We start from the raw sequence: 24,604 nt of genomic DNA, 5'->3' as shown, positions 1-24,604 counted from the left end.
TCTTCTTACTTTTAATCTGAATTTGAAAATTTTCTAATATAATATAATGGTAATATGTCGATATTTAATTTCATTAAACTTAATATTTTTTATAAGCATATTTTTTATGAGTCTCATGTTATAAGCAGTGGTTTCCTATCTTTCTAATTTCATTACTCTACGGATTGTCGCTAGTGTAGTTTCTGGGCGTTAACTAAAAATGCGAGTGGCAACGACAACATACCTTCAACTTGTGATTTATGCCTTACCTCGTGACTACCTTATTGATTACTTCTGTAATCGAAATCCGAAAGTTGGTGTTCTGTTAAATGTTCAGTGGATGCGGTCGCGATTATAGCAGTGTGATTTCTTAGTAAATTTGTCTTATTCCCTTCGATTTTACTTAAAAGTTTCGTTTCCTATAACGCTCGAAATTATTTTAACCTAACAATATCGACTCCTATTAGAATCAAATATGGGATCGCTTTTTCGAAGCGAGCAGATGACCTTGTGTCAACTCTTTTTACAAAGTGAAGCAGCTTATGCCTGTGTCTCGGAACTCGGCGAACTTGGCCTTGTCCAATTTCGAGATGTAAGTTTTTTATTGTAATTATATTTGCCGTAATTATATTTCTGAGATTTCCGTATACCACTTCTGTGAAAAATGTTCAATTCTTAAATTAATGAACAATGAAAACATACATGTTGAATAAGATATTTAGCAAAGAATTAACATTTTGTTATAATAGAGAATTATTTCTTCCAATTCTTTTGTGAAAATATGCAGACTTCAGATTTTATGTTTTAAGCATTATACTATTATGTTACTAAGAATAGCATTTACGATGCATGCCACTTAATATAAAGAACTACAAATTTTGATATCAAAATCACAGAATTTGTATATGTGTATTGCATACATTTTATGTATGAATTTATATGTCACTTTTTCTTAGAAGAAAAAAGGAAGTTGATTTAAGTGACTTTGTCTCACTAGTGTAATATTTCCATTCCATGATAGGACTTGGAGACGATAAAGCAAGAATATATACATATTTAGAGTTTCAAGAATTATATAAATGGAGATATTATTGTATTTATTGATATTAAAGTGTAAGATCAAGTTATTGAAGAAAGTTTATTGAAAAGCATAACATATATTCATTTCAATAAAATGGATGTATTTCATTTTTTTGTTACTATGTCTATATATAAGGTCTAAAAGAATTAAATTGAAAACTAAGTCATTTCCTTTTCTTATGAGAAAAATATTTTAGCAAAATTTTACAAAAGAATGTAAAAAGTCGAGTTCTTAAGGAGCTGAAGCATGTCAGTCATGGATAACATTTTAGATAGTAGGAATAGTTATATTGTAATACAGGAATAAAAATTATATACAATTAATTCGTCATTTATTTGCATATTTGGTTATTAACTTATTAAAAATAACTGATTTAGGTTCATATAGGTATGCTGATCCAGCAAATTCAGGTTGTACGTTGTAATTATAAAGATATCATTTTTTTGTAAGCATCATATTTTTTCTGTTATTTGATAAAGTATTAATAAAATGTTTCATAAAATTTATGTGTGGGAATCTTTTGCATATTTTGCTTAGTACAGTAATAAAAATAAATAAAGAGTGGACAAATACAATATTAAAAGAAAAGCCTTATAAATAATATATGTGGTACTTATGGTACAAATTCTTTTTTTTAACCGATTATCGATACAGTAGGAAATCGTGGAAGGTAATTGGAATCATAAACCTGATTACATACAATATAGCATAGTTAACATAAGTTATTAATAATTAACAAATAAAGGTAATAATTAAAAAAAGAACAGAAAATCGGATAATTCTACATGAGCAATAAGTAAAAACAATCAATGCAAATTTGTACAAAGTTTCGTTTTCGAATAAGATTTGTAAGATTTGAAAAAACTGGGTTATAAATTATACAAATAATATAGTATTACAGCTAAAGAGTATAGTATTATAAGATTACCTGCTTACTTCTATCTATATCTATATCTATGTTTGTAAATATTGACAGTGATATAATCTAAAAAAATACAGTGACTCTATATATTTTAATTATTTTTGCTATTACGAATATTCTTGAAAGTGGATTTATCGTGTAGTGACTAATGTTTCATCCTATAAATTACGTAACGTTAAGCAACAATATCATTATATTTTTTTATTTCTCGCTACAAAAATGATTGTTTCGATAATATCATTTAATCGATAGGATTAGGAGATTAAAATGAGGTCAAATACAAATCCAAACGGATTATTTCGAATTAAATAGAGACATTAATTGTACAACTTTTTACATTCTACAAGGCGAAATTTTTAATAATTTAAATGAAAAAGAAATTTATTGAAATATACAAGATATCTAGAAGTTATGGAACAAATCGAAGTGTGTTAATTCTTTACGCTAAAAAGATCGAAAAATCATAATTACAATCGAATTTGCTTTTGAGTCAAAATAAATGAATTTGATGCACACATACGAAGCTAGATATGTAGATATCGCATAGATCACATAGTATAAAAACTACTAATTTTTATGACACAACTAAAATTATGACTACTTTCTTGTACCAATTACGTATTTAGTTTAAGCCTAACGAAATAACATTTGGAGTAGTTTCATATACTAATTTAATTATATGTTTTGTGCAGCTTAATCCCGATGTCAATGCTTTCCAACGAAAATTCGTCAATGAAGTGCGTCGTTGCGATGAAATGGAACGAAAGCTACGATACTTGGAAAAAGAAATAAAAAAGGACGGTATACCAATGCTCGATACTGGGGAAAATCCAGAAGCTCCGCAACCAAGGGAAATGATAGATCTCGAAGCAACGTTTGAAAAATTAGAAAATGAATTACGGGAAGTTAATCAGAATGCGGAAACTCTGAAACGTAATTTCTTGGAACTGACTGAACTAAAGCATATACTTAGGAAAACGCAGGTTTTCTTCGATGAGGTAAGAATACCTTTTTTAAAACTTTAGCATAAAACACCGTAGCTTATAAATTATCTTAAATATGTAAGAAGTATTTTACATAGTATTGCATTTTTTCCTAACCTGCACGAGAAACATATATATAAGTGAAACAAATATCACTATTTATGAAGTTCATTATACATATATATATTATAATAATATACAGAAAGGGGCACGTAGTTTGGATTATTTCAATAATTTTGTAAATAATAACTTTCCTGGAAATTTTAATTCCAAGAGGATACATAATTTGAAGGGGACTCTATGACTACATTATTCAGTCCTTTCTAATCACTTAAACATACAAAATTTCAAGCATACTTTTAATTCTTCATCAAATATATTGCTTTTAATAAAGGATATAAGTAATGTTAATTGATATTGTAAATACATGACGATTCTGTGTTCTGCTACACACTACTATGGTTAAACATTAAATGTTTAACATGTCTGAAAATGAAGTGTTCAACATGATTGAGTTTGTTTTGGCATTGCCCGCATCTCTTGTAATAAAAAGGCGTTTAATTTCAATTGAATAAACATGGATGGTTCTTGTAATTTTGAAAATTACAGTGATAACAAAAAGTCATATAATGGAACATGCGCTCCCTGTTCAATTATGTAACAATCGTGTGAACCAATTTCCGTTGAAATCATTATTTATGAAGTTATCGAACTGTTCGCAGTAGAGTGCTTCGTCTTGTATATTTATAAGAGATTTGAATAATGAATGAAAAAAAAATGTGATGGGTAATTTTATACGATAAAATAATATGAAGGTTAAGGTATAATATTAAGGTAAATGTTTAAAAGTTCAGGCACGAAGTGTGTAAAATTCAGTAATCCATTAAATATCCTTGTCAATGGTGGATCCTTGTCGAATTATTGAATTTACGACGCTTTTTAACTGAACTTCTAAATATTTTTAACTAAAGCACGAAGTTCCAATCGCAATTCTATTGTTCCCGATTTTTACTTTATTGTGTCCTATGAAACTGTTTTTTTTTTTAAATATTTTTCACTTGTTGCATAATACTCTGTGTATGGATGTACAATTAATCGTAAAAAATAGGGAAATTGAATGTTCTTTATAATTAACTCATAATGGGGATAGCTTAGAGTTAGAATGGGCAAATTTTACTTTTAAAAGAATCTTTTTCTAATTATTCTAACTATCGCGATTGAAGCCATGAAATATTCAATTAGGACATTCGCGTGTTGTTCTATGTAAAAAGAATTTGGACAAAATTATTTCTAAAAAGAAGAGATAATATTTATCTAGTTATCTGTGACAATCATCAAAATTATTTTCTAAATTAAAAGTGGTATTCGTGTATCCTATTTTTTGCAATACATTAAGCACATATAAATTCATATTTTACTGTGTAACTGATGTTATCAAAAAGACGCATCAGATACATGATACATTAATGATACATGAGAATAAAATGAACACAACGAGCATATAGATTTTATTATCTCAATTTTTTTTTTCTGTCAAGGATGCGAAAAATTATCCTTCGTCCTTTTTCTTATTACAAAACGCTTCTGGTCATTAAAACATATATATTCTAAGCTGTTTTTTAAATGCCTTTTTCCGCAAAAAAATATTAATTCACTTAATGTATTTACTTCTTGACGCCGAATAGTTTCTTAAAAATCGATATTCTAGAATTCATATATTAGCATATTTATTTATAAAAGTTTAAGCTTTATATTATACACACACACGCTTACACATTAATTAGTTACACACTTCATACAAGACCGGCAATGAGATAATTTATTTAAAAAATACAATGAGTTTTGCCTTTTGTCTTTCGACACCATATGAACAATCACGATGCTTAAACTACTACCTTTTTGTTAATTTTTATAATTTATAAATTTTGTTATATACATATATATATAATTTAATTTGTCTAAATAATGTCTAGATAATATTTATAAACGTTTAGTATATTAATAAGTGGCAGTACTTTTGGTACGTATACAATTTTCTAGTATTTTAGTTCACATAAATGTAATGCTTCAACTGGTATAAATAACTCTGTGATCAAGCGTAATACGTGATATTGCATTATTGCAATAAATAATATATAAATGTTATACAAATTTCGCTTATATATACCGCGCGTGCGATGACAATGCTTTGATTAAGAAAAACGGTAAATGGTTATTCGTTTAATAGCCTACTATTTATTTTACTACTCAGTATTTGGAATAATTATTTATAAACTTTGATCTGTAATACAAATTGATGTTTAACTTGCTACTAGTATTGGTCCATAGATAAACTTCCGTAGATAAATATCCATATAAACAAATGCTTTCATGGTAATTTTTGCTGAAAAGTTTTATGGGTACAAATGTAAGAACAAAATTACTCATTAAATGAACGGTTCTTTAACGTATGCAATGGATTAAAGTGCATGATAATGAAGGTTGCGTAATTTGTGTTTGACATCAATATCATCTGTCGTAATTGCTTCGCAATTTTGTATAACGGAAACAAGATTATTTTACCAAATACAAAATAATAATCATAAAAATGAAATTCTAATGCTATGGACATGAAGCTGTTCTTGTTTTGTATTACTAATGGTACTATTGAGTGATTTTAGGACTATTAATGTGTTAGTGTTGCCAACTAACCAAATTGCAGAATTGCAAAGGACACAAGTCACCGTATAAGCCCTATCTCCCTGGTCCTTTATATTCCTATTATTTTCATAAGAAATTTACGAATTTCCAATATATTTTATCATTAATTGTTTCGTCAAACGTTTATGGTTGGTTACATAACATTCATTAAAAACATGTTGAGTCGGCACGAAATTTTTGAAGTTCCCGGGATTCTTATTCTTATAAGTTTTAAAATTAAGTCGCCTTATTTTATGTGTGTGTGTATATATCTATATATATGCAGGATGCCCCTGAAGTATGTTGATTGCTTCTTTAAGGAGGATAATAGAGCAAGCAAACTACAATGAACAAATTTTTCAGTAATATTGCAATGTATTGATAAGAAGCTGTCAAATACGTCAATGTTTAGCATTAGTAACATTATGTGACGTACTGTGAAACAAGTGGTTTACACAGGCACAAGAGAAATTGTAAAACTCCTTATAATTGCTAGTAAAACTTCTAATACACTGTAAATGTATTACTAGAAAATAATGTATTTATGAATTAATCTAGTTTACCTACAAATCTCCTTAAAGGAGATAATCTTTCTCAGAGGAACTGTGTATCTTAATAGGGTAATTAATCATTTTTAATGAAATTAACATAGAATTTTAACATAAATTATTAATTTAAAAAATACTTTTTATTGCAAAAGATCTGTATGATATAATTTATGATGTAGCTAACTTTAACTATTAAATTTGTAATTTGCTATTTTCTTTATGTGTAATGACTTATATTGTAATCGGTTTCATTAATTTTAAAACTTAATACAAAATATATCCCATAGTCCATATATTCATAGCAATTTTATTATATATACCATTTAAAACGTGGAAAAAAATTCAATTAAAAAAAAAATTAATTTTATATTTATTAGACTTGTGTTGTATGTACAAAGTATATTGTATAATTGAAAGTACAATTACATTTTGTCAACAAATAATATTCTGTTTCTGTAATAGAAATCCTTCACTTGTACATACAATAAATTGTTTAATAATGTATATTAATTTCTGGCCAGAATTTGACGATATAAGTGAATCTTTATGTAGCATTATATTGTAGGTTTCCAACTTTTAATAGAGGGTATCAACTTGGTGCTTGGAATGTTGAACATTACAAACTAGCATGCATATGGGTAACTAGAGAATGACAATTTATTATATTTGAAAAGTCCAAAATAATATCCTTATCTAATAATCTTTTTGCATGAAGCATGTGAAATATTGTAAATATTACATGTATATACAGAGTGTCAATTTGAAATGTGCATGTGAAAAAATTTTATAGGCAAAAATTTCCTATGGAAAAAGAAGGTAAACCTGTATAATTTTGCTAAAATATCTTCTTTTTCATCACAGAATGTTGAAACACACATTTTACAGAAAAATTAAACGAGGTGCAGTTAAACAGTACATATGTATTAAAATATTTCTTATTGTTATTTACGGTCGAAAATTATTATATTCAATCTCTGTTCCTCAGATTATTTAAATATTTTTAAACATTAATAAGCTCATTCAAATAATAAATAATTTCAATAAAGCAGCGACGGATGTACGAATAATGTATTTTATATTTAAAATCGACATATATATGTATATAATGTTTGGCAACCTTTGTTGTTATCCAAACGATGCATTCAATGAATTAAATATTGGGGAAACGATATAATGGAAAGCAGTTTCTTCTTAATTGCAAAAAGATTTAGAAAGATATACTTTTCTATAGAAAATACATTGTACACGTGCAATATCGCATGTGCAAAATATAATTATATTGTTCTTTTCAAACAGAGACGTATACTTACACCTCCTGTCATTTTGTGCATATAACAATTAAGATGATTTAAAGTAACAGCTGCTACTGCTGTTAAAGATGCCTAAATATTATTTTGGTACATTGTAAAGATTTCATATATATTTCATTTATTGTTTTCGTGCATACACATACGATTTATGATCGTATATGTATTTTAAGAGTTAAATGGTATTTGAGGTATTGTGCAACATCTCGGTCATTATGCTCAGCATCGTACTGGCAGTGTTCTAAATTCAATCAAACTCGTGGATAAACATTATCATTTATTGATATTAATTAAATTATTAAAATATTAAATATATTAATAACGTAAATTTAAGAAATGTTATTATTATAAAGATACAGATTAAGTAAAAATATTAAAATATCACTTTACTCATTATTACTAAATTTCATATAATGATTTATATTTCCTCTGTGTATGTGGATTTTGTATATTGTATCGCGTATTTTCATTAGGTCAATTAACCCTTTCACTACTATGAACATAATGTTCACGTTTGCTAAAATAATTTTCAGTAAAACGTGAAGAAATATTCAAGATTATTTATATAAAAATATAAAACATGTAAAAAAAAAGTATAAAAAATTTTACATCTGTAACATTGTTAATTAGATAATTTAATATATAAACCAACAAAATTGCTATCAGAACAACTCTATTAAACGGAATATGTGTATGCGTTAATAGTATGCTTCATCTGTAGAATATTGTACGAAAATCAGTAGAATATGTGTCTTGTACAGACATTACACGTTCCGTACAGACATAAGTTCAATAGGCTATATAAGTAGAATATGTATATCGACACAACTAGTTCTAGCGAAAGGGTTAAGCATTCCATCATTTTCTATAAAAATTGATATGTACATTCCGTTCGTCCTTAAAATTTCTGATGAAATTCTTTTGTCATTTAGGGAAAATTGGCAGAATTGTTTGCGTTTTATGTCATCTCTTGTTGCATGTAATATAAATCTAAAATTTGTGTGATTTAAAAATTTGCCAAAGGTTGAACATATATTTTTGTTCATACGTGTTAGGACATCTCTGGAAAAGTCATGAGGGAATTATAAACATTTTAAAGAATTTATTATTATTCTATTTGGAATCATTGATTATAAGAAATCCATATATTCAATATTTTGGTTAAAAATCAACTATTTATAAAATTAGATAGTTTTCTTGTACATGTACGATATTCTATCGTAATTATTTTTATTTATTGCAGTATATAATTTGACAACAATAAATATTAATTATTTAATAAATCAGATTCAGATTTTCGATAGACTTTTCAGAGTTTCCTATTTTGTCGTAACACCGTAACACTTAGAAATAATTTCTTTTTTTTACAATAAATTTCCTGTTGTGTTTTGAATTGCTATGTCGCACGAATACAAAGTTCTGACCAATTAATCGTGAAAATGTGGCTTAATTAATAAGATCTTTAATAAGATCAACGGTGTCCTAATACTTATGAAAGTAATGTATGTTGAATTTTTTCGGTATTTATCATGCCATAGGGTTTACATCTTATTGTTTTTAATGTTTATGAACGCGTATTGTGTAACCTTAATCTCCATTTTGTAAGAGGATGTTTATATTAGTTGTTGATGCTGTTTGGTATTTTCCATCATATATTCTTGCAGTATTTCTAGAAATGCTATCGCAGAGGTCATAAAAATACTTTATTGTTGTTAGTAAAATGTTAGATTTCAATTCTTGTAGGTTTCGTATTTTCGTTATTACATATTAGCAGTCATTTGATATCGATGTTAACTGAATAAAAGCACTCATTGAAAATATCTTACGATCATCATCTTTATTATTTTACTTTGGTTTTATTATTTTGATACGTGTAATAAAACATACTTTCAGAGTTGTAATTATAAATACGTTTACTGAAATGGTAAATTATGACATGTGCCACTAAACTATATTTAAATTTATTTATTAGAATGATTTACATAGAGTACATATTTTGAGTATATAGTTCGCAATTTTTTTAAGGAGATTAAGGAGATGTTCTTGATTGATTTCAAGTATACTGTTGAATATTTTCTATTTGCTATGATTCAGTATTGCTTCATCAACATCGATTAATTATTATTTTTCTTAGACAGTAAAAATAAAAAAATAATTATAAAAATAATAATACAGACGAAAATTCTTAATTCTAATTATAGCATATAATTTGGTCAAGTAAAAATTAATACTACCATGACATATGGTTCTAAAGAGATTATTTTTGACACACAAAGTAACAAACTTTTTTACACATTTTAGCAAATACTATTCATCACAGCGATGAGTTCAATTTTTTTGACATCCTGTATTATATATAATATATACAAGAAGTACGAATTATTTTATATATTTACTTTTCTTTAAATAAATTTTTAATTATCGATCATATTGGAGCATCCCAATTTTTATCCTATTAAAAAAAATTGAGAACCGCCATCCGTGTACAGAGTGGTGAATTGAATAAGTATGTTAACAAATGGTTAAAAAGGAAAATAAAAAGAAATAACGGGAGATAGGGCAAAAGAGAGGTGACATGTGTCTGTTGCCAGGCTGAGCATGGAGGTGTCGTGTCGCAGATGGCAGACCCCAGCCGTGAGGAAGAACAAGTCACTCTCTTGGGTGAAGAGGGCCTCCGCGCTGGCGGCCAGGCTCTCAAGCTCGGGTAATTAAATGTGGTGTAAATTCGAATAATGTAGAGCGTGATGATTCGCAAAATTTCGCATAGCAAATACTAAGTACATACATTATGATTTATAGTGCAAGTAAAATTGTATACAGAGAGTTTTATTTGTTTTTTAATATTTTCGTTAATATCTCTGTCACTTTTTATGTATCTATAAACTTTCCCTTTTTTAAAAATTTTGTAATAATACGTTTCTCTCAAAATATTTTGCTTTTTTTAATTTTCATGTTTGTAAACCTTTCCTTTTTTTAAATTTGTTATTTTTTAAAGTTACTTTATAATAATCATATAATAATCATTCGTCTACTGTCTTATTAGCTTGGAGGTATATAAATAATACTGAAGATGTTGTGCACACGGATACAAGTTACTTTAAGTTAGAATTCATTGATTGTAATACTGACTTTTCGTAAGAACTATTCGTGTAAATGTAAGTAACGGAGATATTAAAATAGTTAGGGTGACTTAAAAATCTTGAACAACTCTAAATCGTTTCTTCTTAGAAGAATAATAATATCGCAGTATATTAACTCGTAATAAATTAATGAATTATACTAAAAATACTATATTTTGGCCACCTAAATCACTCTAATAAGTAAATGCAATAATCATTGTGGAAGGAACATAATCTTTAATTTGAAATTTGGAAAGAAATCCTTGCGTTCTACATTTGAGACACCAGTGACTAAAAATCATATTAGTACGACATAAATGTTCTATAGATTTATCTGTGATTTAAAACTTCTACTAAATTTTTTTATTTGTTTTTGAATTTTTGGAATATAAAACGAATAGTGACCGCTACAAATGAATTATTAAATCTATGGACACATTTGTACATATATTTTAATCGAGTTAGAATTTATTAATCCATAATCTGCAAATATTGCAGAGCTTTTCATCAATGTTGTCTGTGCTATTAGGCTATATATAAATCTAGATTTAAGTAGAAGGCATGATGCGTCAGTGTGTTCTGTGGTTACAGCACCTGTATACTACGGCAGACACCATAGGATCACACTATAGGAATCCCCTCAGGCAAGCTGTTATCAACCGTTATTTGCATTTGCAAATCTGTTTTGCTCAGTGTTTTTTTTTGTCTGTAGTTACCTAAAATCCTTTAGCTCAGAAAGAGCACTAATATTACAGTCGTTGAAACATTTGCTAACAATAAGTCTTACAGAGACCATAATTAAAAGCACTATTAGCTTAAGAAAATACATATAAAAATTTATTATCAGTGGCAATATTCACGTGCTTGTTAATATAGGAGCATTTATTCGTTGCTTGAAAAAAAATGTATTGATTTATGTTAAAGTGTTACGATAACAATTAATTTATTAATTATAAACTAAGAGACAGAGAGTTATATGGTGTTGCATATTAAAATTTGAATCAAGTAGAGTCTAAGATGGAAATAAAATAGAAATGAAAGTTTGAATGATCTAGTATGACAGAACATACAAATCAGTATTATTTTCAGAAATATTCAATGTTAATTTTTTGACCTTATAACATTTTTATTAATTTTCTCTTAAAATAAAGCGATGACCTGATCCGGTTATCATTCGATAAAATCACCCTGTTTATATATATGTTTAATATGTGTGTAGTATATATATACAGATACCGAATAATAAAAAATATATATATATGTGTGTGTGTGTATATATTACGATACATTCATTTAGTTATATATGTACATGTTAAGTAATTTTAATTTAAATCTTGCACAAATTGAAATACACTATATGTAAAATTGTAAATACATCTGCACATGTATATACTATGTCATTAATAATACTAACATCGTTTAAACTCTGCAAAAAGTATTGCTTCTGCCAAATATATACCCGGAATATCTAATACGAAGACTTATGTTTAATCGACGATATTTGATATCGATTTATTTAAGACTAATTCCGTATAAGACTTCATTCTTTTAATTGGTAATAAAAAGGAAAGATAAGAAGCAACGAGATGTATTTATCGACTTTATTTAATATCATTTTTATAGATAAGTGCACAGCGAATTATTTTTTTCAAGCATCGAAATGTGAAATTGCCTTATTTTTACGGTTGCGTACATACAATAAATTGAAAAAATAAGCAGTAACGCTCCGTTAATATTAAAATATTCAGGTCCGATTTAAACAAGGAATTCGTAGCAAATTTTGAATCTTAAAATCTTTTTATCGTAGGTCAATAAAACAAACAGAGAACAGAATCGTGGTAATTTCATTCTTAATATTCGAAATTAACTTTTAACTAACTGACTGAACTGATATAACATGACAATTGAATAAGACATAGCTGTACAATTTTTAATTAATTTTTATTTGAATATGTACTTCAAGTTTTACGTTTAGAAACTTTTCTTTTCTCTATACATTATACTATCAGTTTTTACAAAGTTACTTTTTGTAATCTATTATCCCAATTAGTAAGAATTGTTTATTTGCACTCCGTAGAAATGAGAGACAATTATAAAGATTATTGCTTTGGCGACTTTAAATGCTCTTTAAAGACAAATGCGACTGTTTGCTTAATTAAATAACATTCACTTATTTATCAAAGTCTCTAATTCTAAGATGTGTGTTAAATTGTTACTGAAACAAGTTAAGTTAAAAAATACACTATATAACAGTTGATACAGTTTGACGTTATTCACATGTAACATATGTATTTAAAAGTTGGTTAAAACACATTCAAACTGTATCGAATATTCTGGTAACGATAACAATACTGAAATAATATATGTGAGTCCATTCATTCATTATTTATTTAGCTTCAACGTGAATAACAGTAATGATGATAGTGTGGCCATGGGTATGTATAGATGCGTACGCTTACGCGCCTACACGAATATCAAAAAAAGAACCTTGATGGTTTCTCATTTGAGAATTCGATTTAAAAATACGAGTAAAGTTAAGAGTCTGGCTTGCAACACCGTTATTTAAACACCCCAATCGATTACACCTATTGTTGTTGGCAATAATTTAAGGTGAGTCGTAAATTCAACTGGTGTCAAATATTTATATTTCGTGATTTCAGATATGCTCAGTTTGAAATTGAGATTTAAACTGTATTAAATAGATTAATCTGTTCGTTGAAAATACTCATGCAATTTCAAGTAAATATTAATGACTATGTAACAGCAATGGCAACCGTGAAGTATTTTAAAGTAAACGTTTAGTTGCTACTCATAATTTTCAATACTAAAGTCAATCCTGTATTTTTAATATTTTATGAAGATCGACAAAAATGTTTAAAGTTGATATTAATAATTAGTAGATCCGTTCTATATTCTCTATATCTTTTAATAAGACTTACGGTGAAGAGACAGAGTTTAGATACTCAAGCAAAGGCAACTTACGCTGCTATATCGTGGTGGGAAAGCTTTATTTAAAATTCTCGTGAACACAAATACTCATCAAATATTTGTCCAAATATTTATAAATTTATAAATGGCCAAAATATGTTTAGCCATTGTTCATATGCTTCAACTAGATTTTGTAATAACGAAAAAGCACTTTTTGTGCATACTGTTTGGTAACTTTTAACTTATTTAGTTCCTCACCTCTAGATACAGCTTTGTTATGAGTTTCTTATTTTAGTAATATTAAGCTTCTAGAAATACGTCTGACGTTTACTATTCTATCATAGCTGTAGTTTTTACGCTTACAGATTGCCCCACCACAGAACTGCTACATTGCCATGTCTGACATATAGTATGTACTTCGTATATAGGCACATACATGGCTCTAAAAGTGAAATCTCACTTTGCTTGTCCTTCTATATTTAGACACAAAGCTCATCCTGTCGCACACTTTTTGGTATGTGATTGAATTTACAACTCGTATCTCTTTAATATTCGTCTTTCATATATTTGAAAAATCTAAAATAGTAAGATCTAAATAGTAAACAAATTATATAAAATGTAAATGATATGAAGCTTATTATTTTAAAGCTCGTACGGCACGTTAAATACATACAATTATATTTAAACCAAGTTTTGAATTCGAAATGCTACAAAAGGCTTTTATTAACCGGACAGTGTAATAACAATATTTAATAATGCATTGTGGTTGAATGTTAAGGATGAAAAGATCAGCAAATTTTGTAGTTTCGTTATTCAAGCAATTATTTCAACCAAAAGCATACAACACTAAGAGTAGAATTCGTGTAATTGGAAATCGATTTAGTTTATTTAAACGACTATTTATGTATTCTTGTATATAAATGCATGTATAAATGACAGTAAATTTGGCTTTGTGGATTCCAAGAAGAAGTAGTTCAAAATAAAACATTAATTAAAATAATTAGAATTAATTTCATTTCATAACTTGAATCAGTTTGTTCCATAAATTCATCCTTATCCCTCGATCTACAAAGCGTCTGACCAGTTATGGACGATACTACTGTATATGTATATTCGCTTATCGTATATTATATGTGTATATGTCGGGAAGGGGTAAACTGGTAAGTAGTAAGCTTCTGATATGTTTGTTTTGCATGCTATGTATTGATTCTTATGATTATTGTTTATTCCTCGAAACCTAATCTAACAGCATTTAACAGGTAACAGAAACCTTTCTTTATCCAACCAAAACAGGCAGATCACTGTATTTATGCTATTGTATTACTTGCACTGTAGGTTATAAAACTTTCTGTTCAATTTTATACCTGAATTTGCTAAATGAAAATCATAACTACAAAGGAAACTATAAAACAAAAATAGTATATATACAAGACTACTCATTTTGATTTTTGTTACCCACTTCATGATTAACTTATTTCGAAGAATATATCGAAGGGTAACCAAAATATGAGTTTTAGAGTTTAAGGGAAGACTAAAATAAAGGAGAACAATGATTTCTAAAAATAAATACGTTTCTAAATAAAAGTGTTGACCTGTATAAATGTAAGATACATGTATATTTTATCACGCCTAAATGAATTAAATTGGCATTGTGGCCGATTTCTAGAAACCTTCTAAATATATTTAGTTACAATCTAATATTACTTGAACTTTGAATGATATAACTACATAACTGAAATTATTTTCAAATTATTTATTGAATAAGAATCGTTGTGTACATGATATTTCTGTATTTCTTCTTTTTTTTATTTTTGGTTGTCTTTCCCTTTCTTCTTTTCTTTTCTTTTCTCTTTCTTCGTATATTCGCCCTACGACCTGGTTAATTCAATATTGAACCAACTGTTCTTGAAATTAATTCGAATGGATTTTCGAATTCGTACTACCTAAGTTACGTCATAATTAAATACATATGATGTTTCTTACAGAGTACCATCGCAAAGTGATAATCGCTAATTTTTATGAAATTCGGATATAAAATGGTTTCTCAATAAAAATGATATTCACTCTTGAGGTTACGAAACCTATTTAGCATAATACTAAGCCAAACAATTTTCATTGAAGCAAAAGTTGGAAATTAGTGATTATTACTTGAAATTCCACTAGTCCTTAGGCCATAAACAAGATTTATATAAATAAGATTATATTTCGTCACCATCACAAACAACATTTTTTCCCCTTCAAGTTCCTATACAGGTCTAAAAAAAGAAATTTATGGACGCATGATTCATTAATATATGTATTCAGGAAGTAACAATTACAATTAAATAAACAATAAATTCCATTTTACTCAATATTGACATTTATTCTAGAAAAAGAGAAGCAGGATCTTTTCAAAGCTCAGAATGGTATAGGAAGAGCAATTTATTTACAAAAAAGTTTTCAGATTTCATGAGAATTAACTTAATTATTTTTTTTTCTCTTCACATTTCCCACAACAAAATGTCGTAAAATTCTAATAAATAAAAATCATCTAATAAATACACGTAAGAATAGTTTACTACCTAATTTGACATAGTGCCATTGAAGACAAGAATTCACATTTACATAATTGAATACCTCATTGTGACAATAGAAAAGCAATAAAATATTATTTATTATCTCAAGCGCACTATTATCATAAATATTTGCTTTTCTATTTATTTGATGTCTCGCGGTTTAATGATGCGACTGCGTTGAATTAACGAGGTCATTTTGTATTGATGGTGAATTAATAATTGATATTTAGCATTATTGATATTAACAGCTTCAATATATAATGTAACACTGTATAGTAATTCATATTTAGTTGAAAATATAACCGATTTAAGATATCTTTGTAACCTTAAAAATACTTCCTCTGGTCTTATTATAGAAGCAGTTACTATACATATCTCGCAATTTACTGGTACCCACCACTACAGACAAAAATTAAGAAATTGAAATTAATCTTTATGGTAGAATACACTACTAAAGTACACTACTATTAGTACACTACTAAGTAGAATGTATATTATGCTAAAAATCGGTCGTTATACTCTTTAACAATTATATTATTTTATTCCTTATACAAGGGGAATAGGCTCGGAAATATTTATGTAATATATGATATGATATGATAATGATTTATATAATATGATCAATATGATATTCATTTGAAGTGTAACATTATTATTAAAAAATGTATCGCGTGGTGAAAGAAATTATATTATCTAAAACTGAACACATTTGATCTATTGCTTACTAATTGTAAGAAATATTAGTGCCTATTGCTGCTTGAAAAAAAAATATATATATACATTCAAAGCAATTCCGTTTCTATTTCTGCAAAATTGGAACCAGTAAATTTCCTAAAATACGAGCCATTAAAGATATCTTTAATCTTATTCCTGCGTGTGTAAAACGTAAGGGAACTTACGCAACAACAATATGGCGTTGGAGCATTATAGTGATGTCTAGTGTGCTAATGTGGTTGTGTCTTGTCTGTTGTGTCGTCAGCAAGAGCACGCAGGCTTGAATCCTACCGAGTCCATGACACGTGCATTGATTAGTGATGATAATATCGCCCGCCAGACTGCCCTTGGTCCTGTCCAACTGGGGTACGTACTCCTACTAGTAAATCCTTCCCATATCGTTATTATATCCTTCTAAATTCATTCAATACGATTATATTAATAATTTTATCATTTTTAGAAACTTTTATATCTAGCACCGTTTTTTATCACAGAGTTTCCAATTGTATCTAGCCAATTTTAAACGGCTGTTTTATCCGTATAAGGTGTGCAGGATGAAGTCAGGGTGGGTGGTATGCAAACGATGAATAAACCGAAGATATGGAATAAAATGTTTTCTTAATCTCACATTCGATTCATCGAACGTGAGCCACAATGATTGACTCTTTAGCTTTCTTTTAATTTTAGTTTGTAATTACTAAGCGATGAAAATATCATAATAAACAATAATTGAGAATTTTTTAACAATTCTGTACATGAACTTTTTCAAAACTGTAAGATTTATACTGTATTTTGAATAATTAAATTCGCTATCAAGATTGCCATTCCTTGAAGAGTAGCAACTATATATAAAAAAATTTCTGTATTTTTTACTTTCGAGTCATTTTTATACATAGAATTCCTACCTGCCCGGATCATCCTGTATGTCGCAACCTAAACAACCTAAACATAATATCGTAAATGTTTTTGTTACTTTTGAAGTCGTGAAAAGAAAATTGCTTAACAATAACATCAAAGAAATAAGAGTAAAATTATATAGAAGATGCTTATTAAAAGTTCAGATTGTTTTAGCCACATTAAGCTTTTTTAAATAGCCAATAAATTTAAATATGTTATAGCGACTTGACGAGTAACAGGAATATTTAATTATGCAAATGGGACATTTTCTGTAATAGGCAAATGTAATTTGGTCAATTTTGCTCATGCATATACAAAATGATTATGGTCAGCATTTCCAGTTTCTGCAAAATCGTAAGAATTATAGAAACATTTGTTAATAATGATTTTATAGCTTTCAAGGAATTTTTACTATAACTTTAACAACTTTATGATGGTTTGAGTGTCTTTTTATGTGTGCGTAGAAGAGTTCTGTAATATGCATATACACTGTTTACGTAAATTCAACATGATTATGATCCAAAGTATCCTATTTCTTTTTTTTTCATCGTACACTTACAAACTATATAATATAATTACTAATACAAAAAAAAACAAACATAAAATAATATTGAAAAATATGAATTGAAGTACAAAACAGATGATCGTTGAAAAGTAAATCGATTTTCACGTGAAGAATCAAATAAACTTGCACACTGTAATTTTTATACATGTGTGTTTATGTGTTTACTAGGATAAGTCATTTTTTTATACCGAAATCTTTTTCATTTTGTTCTTCAGAATTGTTTTAACCCATCAAATAATTTTTTAATATTTGAGTTTGATCGGAGAATAAAAACATATACACCCTTAATATTTTACATGTAAAATTTTCTGCATTCTATCAATACTTGTAAAAAGACTTTCAGCCATCTACAAATAAGAATCATCCATAGAGCTTATACATAAAACTTACTATTTTTCTTTAACACGATACCATTAAAAAATAGTTTTTGCATGTGAAGTATTTTACATTGTATTGTTTTATACTTCTCGAAATACAACAACTTTCTTTACTATAATAGATTTCTGTCTCTTTTTTTAACAAAACACACTTTCTGTGCTCCCATAATGTGGTATTCAATTTTATCATTTCAATCATATGCATGTTGTTTTATTTCAACAGTATATACACACATCTAATTAGATTAAAGTTTAAATGATCATATTAAAACTTAATATGCAAACTAATCCTAATTTATTTAATAATATTATAATAAACGCTTACTAAAAGTCACCGCTATAAGACATATTTTTTCTTTCTTTTCGAATATCGTCCGTGGTTATCACTTTTCATTTGGGCGCACCAAACTTCTTTATTTTGAAATCTCAAGCACATACAACATTGGATAAGATTATAAGCCATTCGTTTAGTACGTTTTCATTGAACATATGCTACTATTGTTGTTGCTATCATTCTTATTACAATCATTATTCCCATTATTATCGTCACCCCTTCATCATGATCACATTGTTATCACTATCATCATCATTTTTGTTGTTATTTTTATTAACATTTTATATACATGTATACATAATGCGTTTATTGAATTTTATTGTACTCGAAAATTATGATATATTCATATATGATGAATCAAGCAACGTTTATGACTAAAAAGAACCATGGCTACAAAGATCATCATTCTTCAACAATAATAAGGTTAAATAACAATTAATGAATTTAAGATATAAAAATATATAAACGATACAGGTTGAAAGTATAATATCTATATCGTAGTATATTAACCTTGGAAACTCATATAACTTGAGCAATATATGGCGGCATACGATATATGCATATACAAACGATTTTCAATGTAAATCGTTGATATACATTATTATTACGTTCATGTTAAATTTAAGGTGTTTTAAAATATTTATACATACGCACAAACATACGTGTATAGTGTATATGTATAATTAATGGTGTCATGTCTTTATTTTCATTCATTTACAATTTTTCCGTGATACGCGTATCTTACTAAAATTATTCTTTAAATAGATTCGTGGCAGGAGTTATCCTACGAGAACGTATTCCAGCATTTGAACGTATGCTTTGGCGAGCATGCCGTGGTAATGTATTCCTGCGTCAAGCAGAGATTGAAACCCCTTTGGAAGATCCTTCAACGGTAGGTCTTCTCTTCTACATCCTTATGATATCGATCGTCTTTAAAGATTTTTTAGCAAATGTAAAAATGTATTTAAAAAAATATATTGTTGTGCTTTTTTAGGGAGACCAAGTCTTTAAGTCTGTATTCATCATATTCTTCCAAGGAGATCAACTGAAAACTCGAGTTAAAAAGATTTGCGAAGGATTTAGAGCTACTTTATATCCTTGTCCCGAAGCACCCGCTGATCGTCGTGAGATGGCTATGGGAGTTATGACTCGAATTGAAGATTTAAATACAGTCAGTTACTTCCTTTTTTTTAATAATAAAAATATGCCAGAGTTAGCGCGATATTTATGAAAACATTGTTTATGATCTCACCGTCTATCTTGATTACAATAGATGATCAAAGTATTCCCTGTATAGACTTCTATACAATTATACAATTTTAATTACAGCGGAATTTTACGCTATTTTGTTACTCTACAATTCTCCTTTCATTTTTATTAAACATTCTATTTACTTATCATCTCACATTTGGTGATACATATGAAGCTCCTTCTGAAATTATGCGGAATAATCAAAATACTATATATATATATATATATATATTTGTGTTATTTTTATATATAATTTAATATATATATATATATATTAATTTATATTTGTGTTATGAAAACTAACCATATCTCTCTCTATCATAATTCAATATAGGTTCTTGGACAAACTCAAGATCATCGACATCGTGTCCTAGTAGCCGCTGCAAAAAATATTAAGAATTGGTTTGTGAAAGTTCGCAAAATCAAAGCAATTTATCATACTTTAAATTTATTTAATTTGGATGTTACGCAAAAGTGTCTAATCGCTGAATGTTGGGTTCCTGTGCTAGACATCGAAACAATACAATTAGCATTGCGTCGTGGAACTGTAATTATTTATATATATTTTTTAAATAATTCCACATTGTCATTTTTAACTGAAAATTTCATAGAAATGTATATTTTAGGAACGAAGTGGAAGTTCTGTACCACCGATTTTAAATCGTATGGCAACGTTTGAAGATCCGCCTACTTATAATCGGACCAATAAATTTACCAAAGGTTTCCAAGCTCTGGTAGATGCATATGGAGTAGCTTCTTACAGAGAAATGAATCCATCTCCTTACACTATTATAACATTTCCATTCTTATTTGCTGTTATGTTTGGTGATACTGGGCATGGCTTAATTATGTTTCTCTTTGGTGGATGGATGGTATTAAAAGAAAAACCATTGGCTGCAAAAAAATCTGATAATGAAATTTGGAATATCTTCTTTGGTGGTCGATATATCATTTTTCTAATGGGCTTATTTTCAATGTATACTGGACTTATATACAATGACATATTTTCTAAATCATTAAATATCTTTGGGTCATATTGGAGAATCAATTATAATATTTCAACGATAGTCACAAATAAGGAGTTGCAATTAAATCCTAGTGATACAGAACAATATTTACAAATTCCATATCCTTTAGGAATGGATCCTGTGTGGCAATTAGCAGAGAATAAAATTATTTTTCTAAATTCATACAAAATGAAAATATCTATCATTTTTGGAGTCATACATATGTTGTTTGGTGTGATAATTGGTCTATGGAACCATATGTATTTCAGGAGACAGCTGAGCATAATTTGTGAATTTGTCCCTCAGATAATTTTCCTAATATTTCTGTTCCTTTACATGGTATTGCTTATGTTTATTAAATGGATTAGCTATGGTCCTAATAGCGATAGTAAGTAATATGCTATATGTAATACAAACATATGCTATAATATTATTATATTATGATACTTATTATTATTTTTAGACACAGATCCAGCACATGGACCTTTCTGTGCACCATCAGTATTAATTACATTTATTAACATGGTATTATTCAAGCCTGGTGTTGCACCAGCCAAAGAATGTAGCCCCTGGATGTACAGTGGGCAAAATGGATTCCAATCGTTCCTCGTTGTAGTAGCTGTTCTTTGCATTCCATGGATGTTATTGGCAAAACCTGTTTCAATGATGTACAATAGAAAGAAACAACATTACCAGGTTACATTTCAAATTCATCATAAGTATTTTAAATTCGTGTTTTTTAATACATATAGATAAACTTCTCTTTTGTTCTCCCTTCTTTACACATTAGTTAAACAATCATGGTACAGAAAATGGTGACATAGAAGGTGCTGTTGATGCTATACAACCAGTAAGTGGAATTCCTCAAGGAGGTCACAAAGAAGAAGAGGAGGATATGAGTGAAGTATTTATTCATCAGGGCATTCATACCATTGAATACGTTCTTGGTAGTGTATCCCACACAGCATCCTATCTTCGTTTATGGGCCTTATCCCTTGCCCATGCACGTAAGTTTAAAAATTAATATGTTTATTGTTCCATAATTTATAGCAGATATATTTTACTAGACATTTATTGATTATATATAGAATTATCAGAAGTATTGTGGAACATGGTAATGAGAAATGGGTTAACTCAAGAAGGTTGGTCAGGAGGTATCATTTTATGGGCTGTATTTGCATTTTGGGCTGTTTTAACTGTCGGCATTCTAGTTCTTATGGAAGGCTTATCAGCTTTCTTACATACACTTCGACTTCATTGGTATGTTGAAAAAAATGATCATTATATTTAAGAAATTTCTATATTACTATACTATATTATACTTTAAGGATAATATAGAATACAAACTACCTTTTTAAATAAAATACATGTTTTTCTGACTAAAAATTTAATACTTTATTATAGGGTCGAATTTCAAAGCAAATTTTATGCTGGACAAGGGTATGGCTTCCAACCATTTTCATTTGAAATTATTTTGGATGCAGCCCAATCTACTGCAGAAGATTAAAGTATATTGCTTCACAATACAAAGTTTCACTTACTCCATATACTATCAGTGGACTTGTTCTTCATAAGTATAGAAAACATAAAAGTAATAATATTATGACATTTTCATGTCAATAGAATTCTAACAAGTCTCTAAAGTGTTATCATGTTAATATTATGTTTAAATAAATTAAATAATTTTTATTCTGTAATCATGTTTCAAAATTTATTTAACGTACTATTTCTATTATGTGCAACAATAATTAAATTTATATTTAATCATATTTTTTCATTACACAATTAAAGATTGCTTGGAATGTTGTAATTCTTCAAAGAAACTTTCACTAGACGATGCTTATGGAATTTACAAAGATATAAATGGTATAAGCTATAACTGGATCTGAGGTAGAAAAAGCAGCTATAATTATATGCATATCGTGTATTTAGCTATTATTATAATTATACACATATATGTCGTAAATTGTAACTTATATCATTTTATTATTGCATTCCTATCTGTTACGTAATAAAAAATGAACAGTATAAAAGCTTTGTATTTAATTTATTGAAATAATATTTTCAGTACTTCGTAAATACATTACAATACACATACGCGTATACATAGATGTATAACATAATGAAATATCTGTATGTGTATTGACACAGCTGCTATTATCAGCAGATTTCTTATACTGTAAAGGTCAGATTGAATTCATATTAACAATTTACAATTGATTGTATATCATTTTCTATTCACGTCTATTAGATTCTAAATCTATTATAACAATAACAAATTCTCTTTCAGGAAAAGACACTTTAATTTCTCAATTAAATCAAAATCTTTTTTTCGTGTCGTCAATGGAAAAGTTTGAAGAAGATTCTTCACAAGAATCTTCCGAGTCATCGTTTATTATATTTGAATTAGGACCATTGATTTGTTCTATTAGATCATCTTCAATCAAAGTGATATGTTGAACGAAGGTCGTGGCAAATTTCGATCATATACGAATCTTCCAATGTTGCAATACAAGTACTATGTTATTCGATGATTTCTTTAAAATGTCTTACTGGTAACCACGATTGAAAACTCAAATATCAAAATTTGCTGCTTAAATTTATATATCAAAATTCATTTTATAGTGCTTACCATAATTAACAATATAAATTAATAAAACAGAAAAATGTACATATACATATTTTAAGGTAAGAAGAAAGAATTATATATTATCTTTATTTTAATAATATACCTAAGGAGATTAATTATTTCATAAATATAAACATAGGTAAAATAAATATATAGTTTTTCTATATATAAAGCTACTGGAATTATACTTTTATAATTATCAATTTTATTATAGCATATAGCATTTTTGTTACTATCTTTTAAACAGATTTATTTTATCTTAATAACATAACTATTTTTAGATTATGTCATATAGAATAATGATGCAATATTTTGTTTCAAAACATTTACTTATCTTTATCAAATTAACTTTAAATTCGTTTATAAAAAAAATCTAGTAAAATATAATGTTTTGTTTCGTGTGCCTTTTTTTATATGCTTCTTAATACAATAAAAAATGAATGTTATGGTTTACAGAGATAATTTGAGATTCACAAGTAAGAACATATCCCTTATCATATTTTTTAGCGATTCTATTACATTTCGGTAAATATAACTGCTCTTACATAATTACGTAATCTTCACAAGATAAAATATGAAGATAATACATACAGAATATATACCTTTTATCATATTGGACTTTGATTGGTCGATCAACGAACATTGCTTAGAGTAGGAATAGGCCGCGTATCACCACTGGTGTTTCCATACTCCCACTTCTACAAAAATTAGCGCAAGTCTTTCCACGTT

General features: G+C 27.8%; 1 protein-coding gene across 4 annotated transcripts; it reads left to right on the top strand.

The window, feature by feature from the left end:
- The first annotated feature begins 198 nt into the window (after window positions 1-198).
- Window positions 199-22,943, top strand: LOC117231861 (V-type proton ATPase 116 kDa subunit a). Of its 4 annotated transcripts, none has more exons than XM_033490721.1 (11): window positions 199-571; window positions 2,675-2,980; window positions 11,210-11,262; window positions 19,754-19,880; window positions 19,983-20,159; window positions 20,574-20,786; window positions 20,866-21,634; window positions 21,710-21,942; window positions 22,037-22,253; window positions 22,335-22,506; window positions 22,651-22,943. In XM_033490721.1, the coding sequence occupies exons 1-11, from the start codon at window positions 455-457 to the stop codon at window positions 22,751-22,753; spliced, it is 2,487 nt and encodes an 828-aa protein (XP_033346612.1). In that variant the 5' UTR covers window positions 199-454; the 3' UTR covers window positions 22,754-22,943. The 4 variants fall into 4 exon arrangements, with proteins under 4 accessions (XP_033346612.1, XP_033346611.1, XP_033346608.1 ...); XM_033490720.1 differs by lacking the exon at window positions 11,210-11,262 and adding an exon at window positions 10,118-10,203; XM_033490717.1 differs by lacking the exon at window positions 11,210-11,262 and adding an exon at window positions 10,091-10,203.
- Window positions 22,944-24,604: the final 1,661 nt, after the last annotated feature.

Source organism: Bombus vosnesenskii, unplaced genomic scaffold, assembly GCF_011952255.1.
Source record: "Bombus vosnesenskii isolate JDL3184/JDL3185 unplaced genomic scaffold, Bvos_JDL3184-5_v1.1 scf7180000013275, whole genome shotgun sequence".
Classification (NCBI taxonomy): domain Eukaryota; kingdom Metazoa; phylum Arthropoda; class Insecta; order Hymenoptera; family Apidae; genus Bombus; species Bombus vosnesenskii.
The sequence above is the reverse complement of the archived record's forward strand: the minus strand, read 5'-3'. Positions and strand labels throughout refer to the sequence as shown.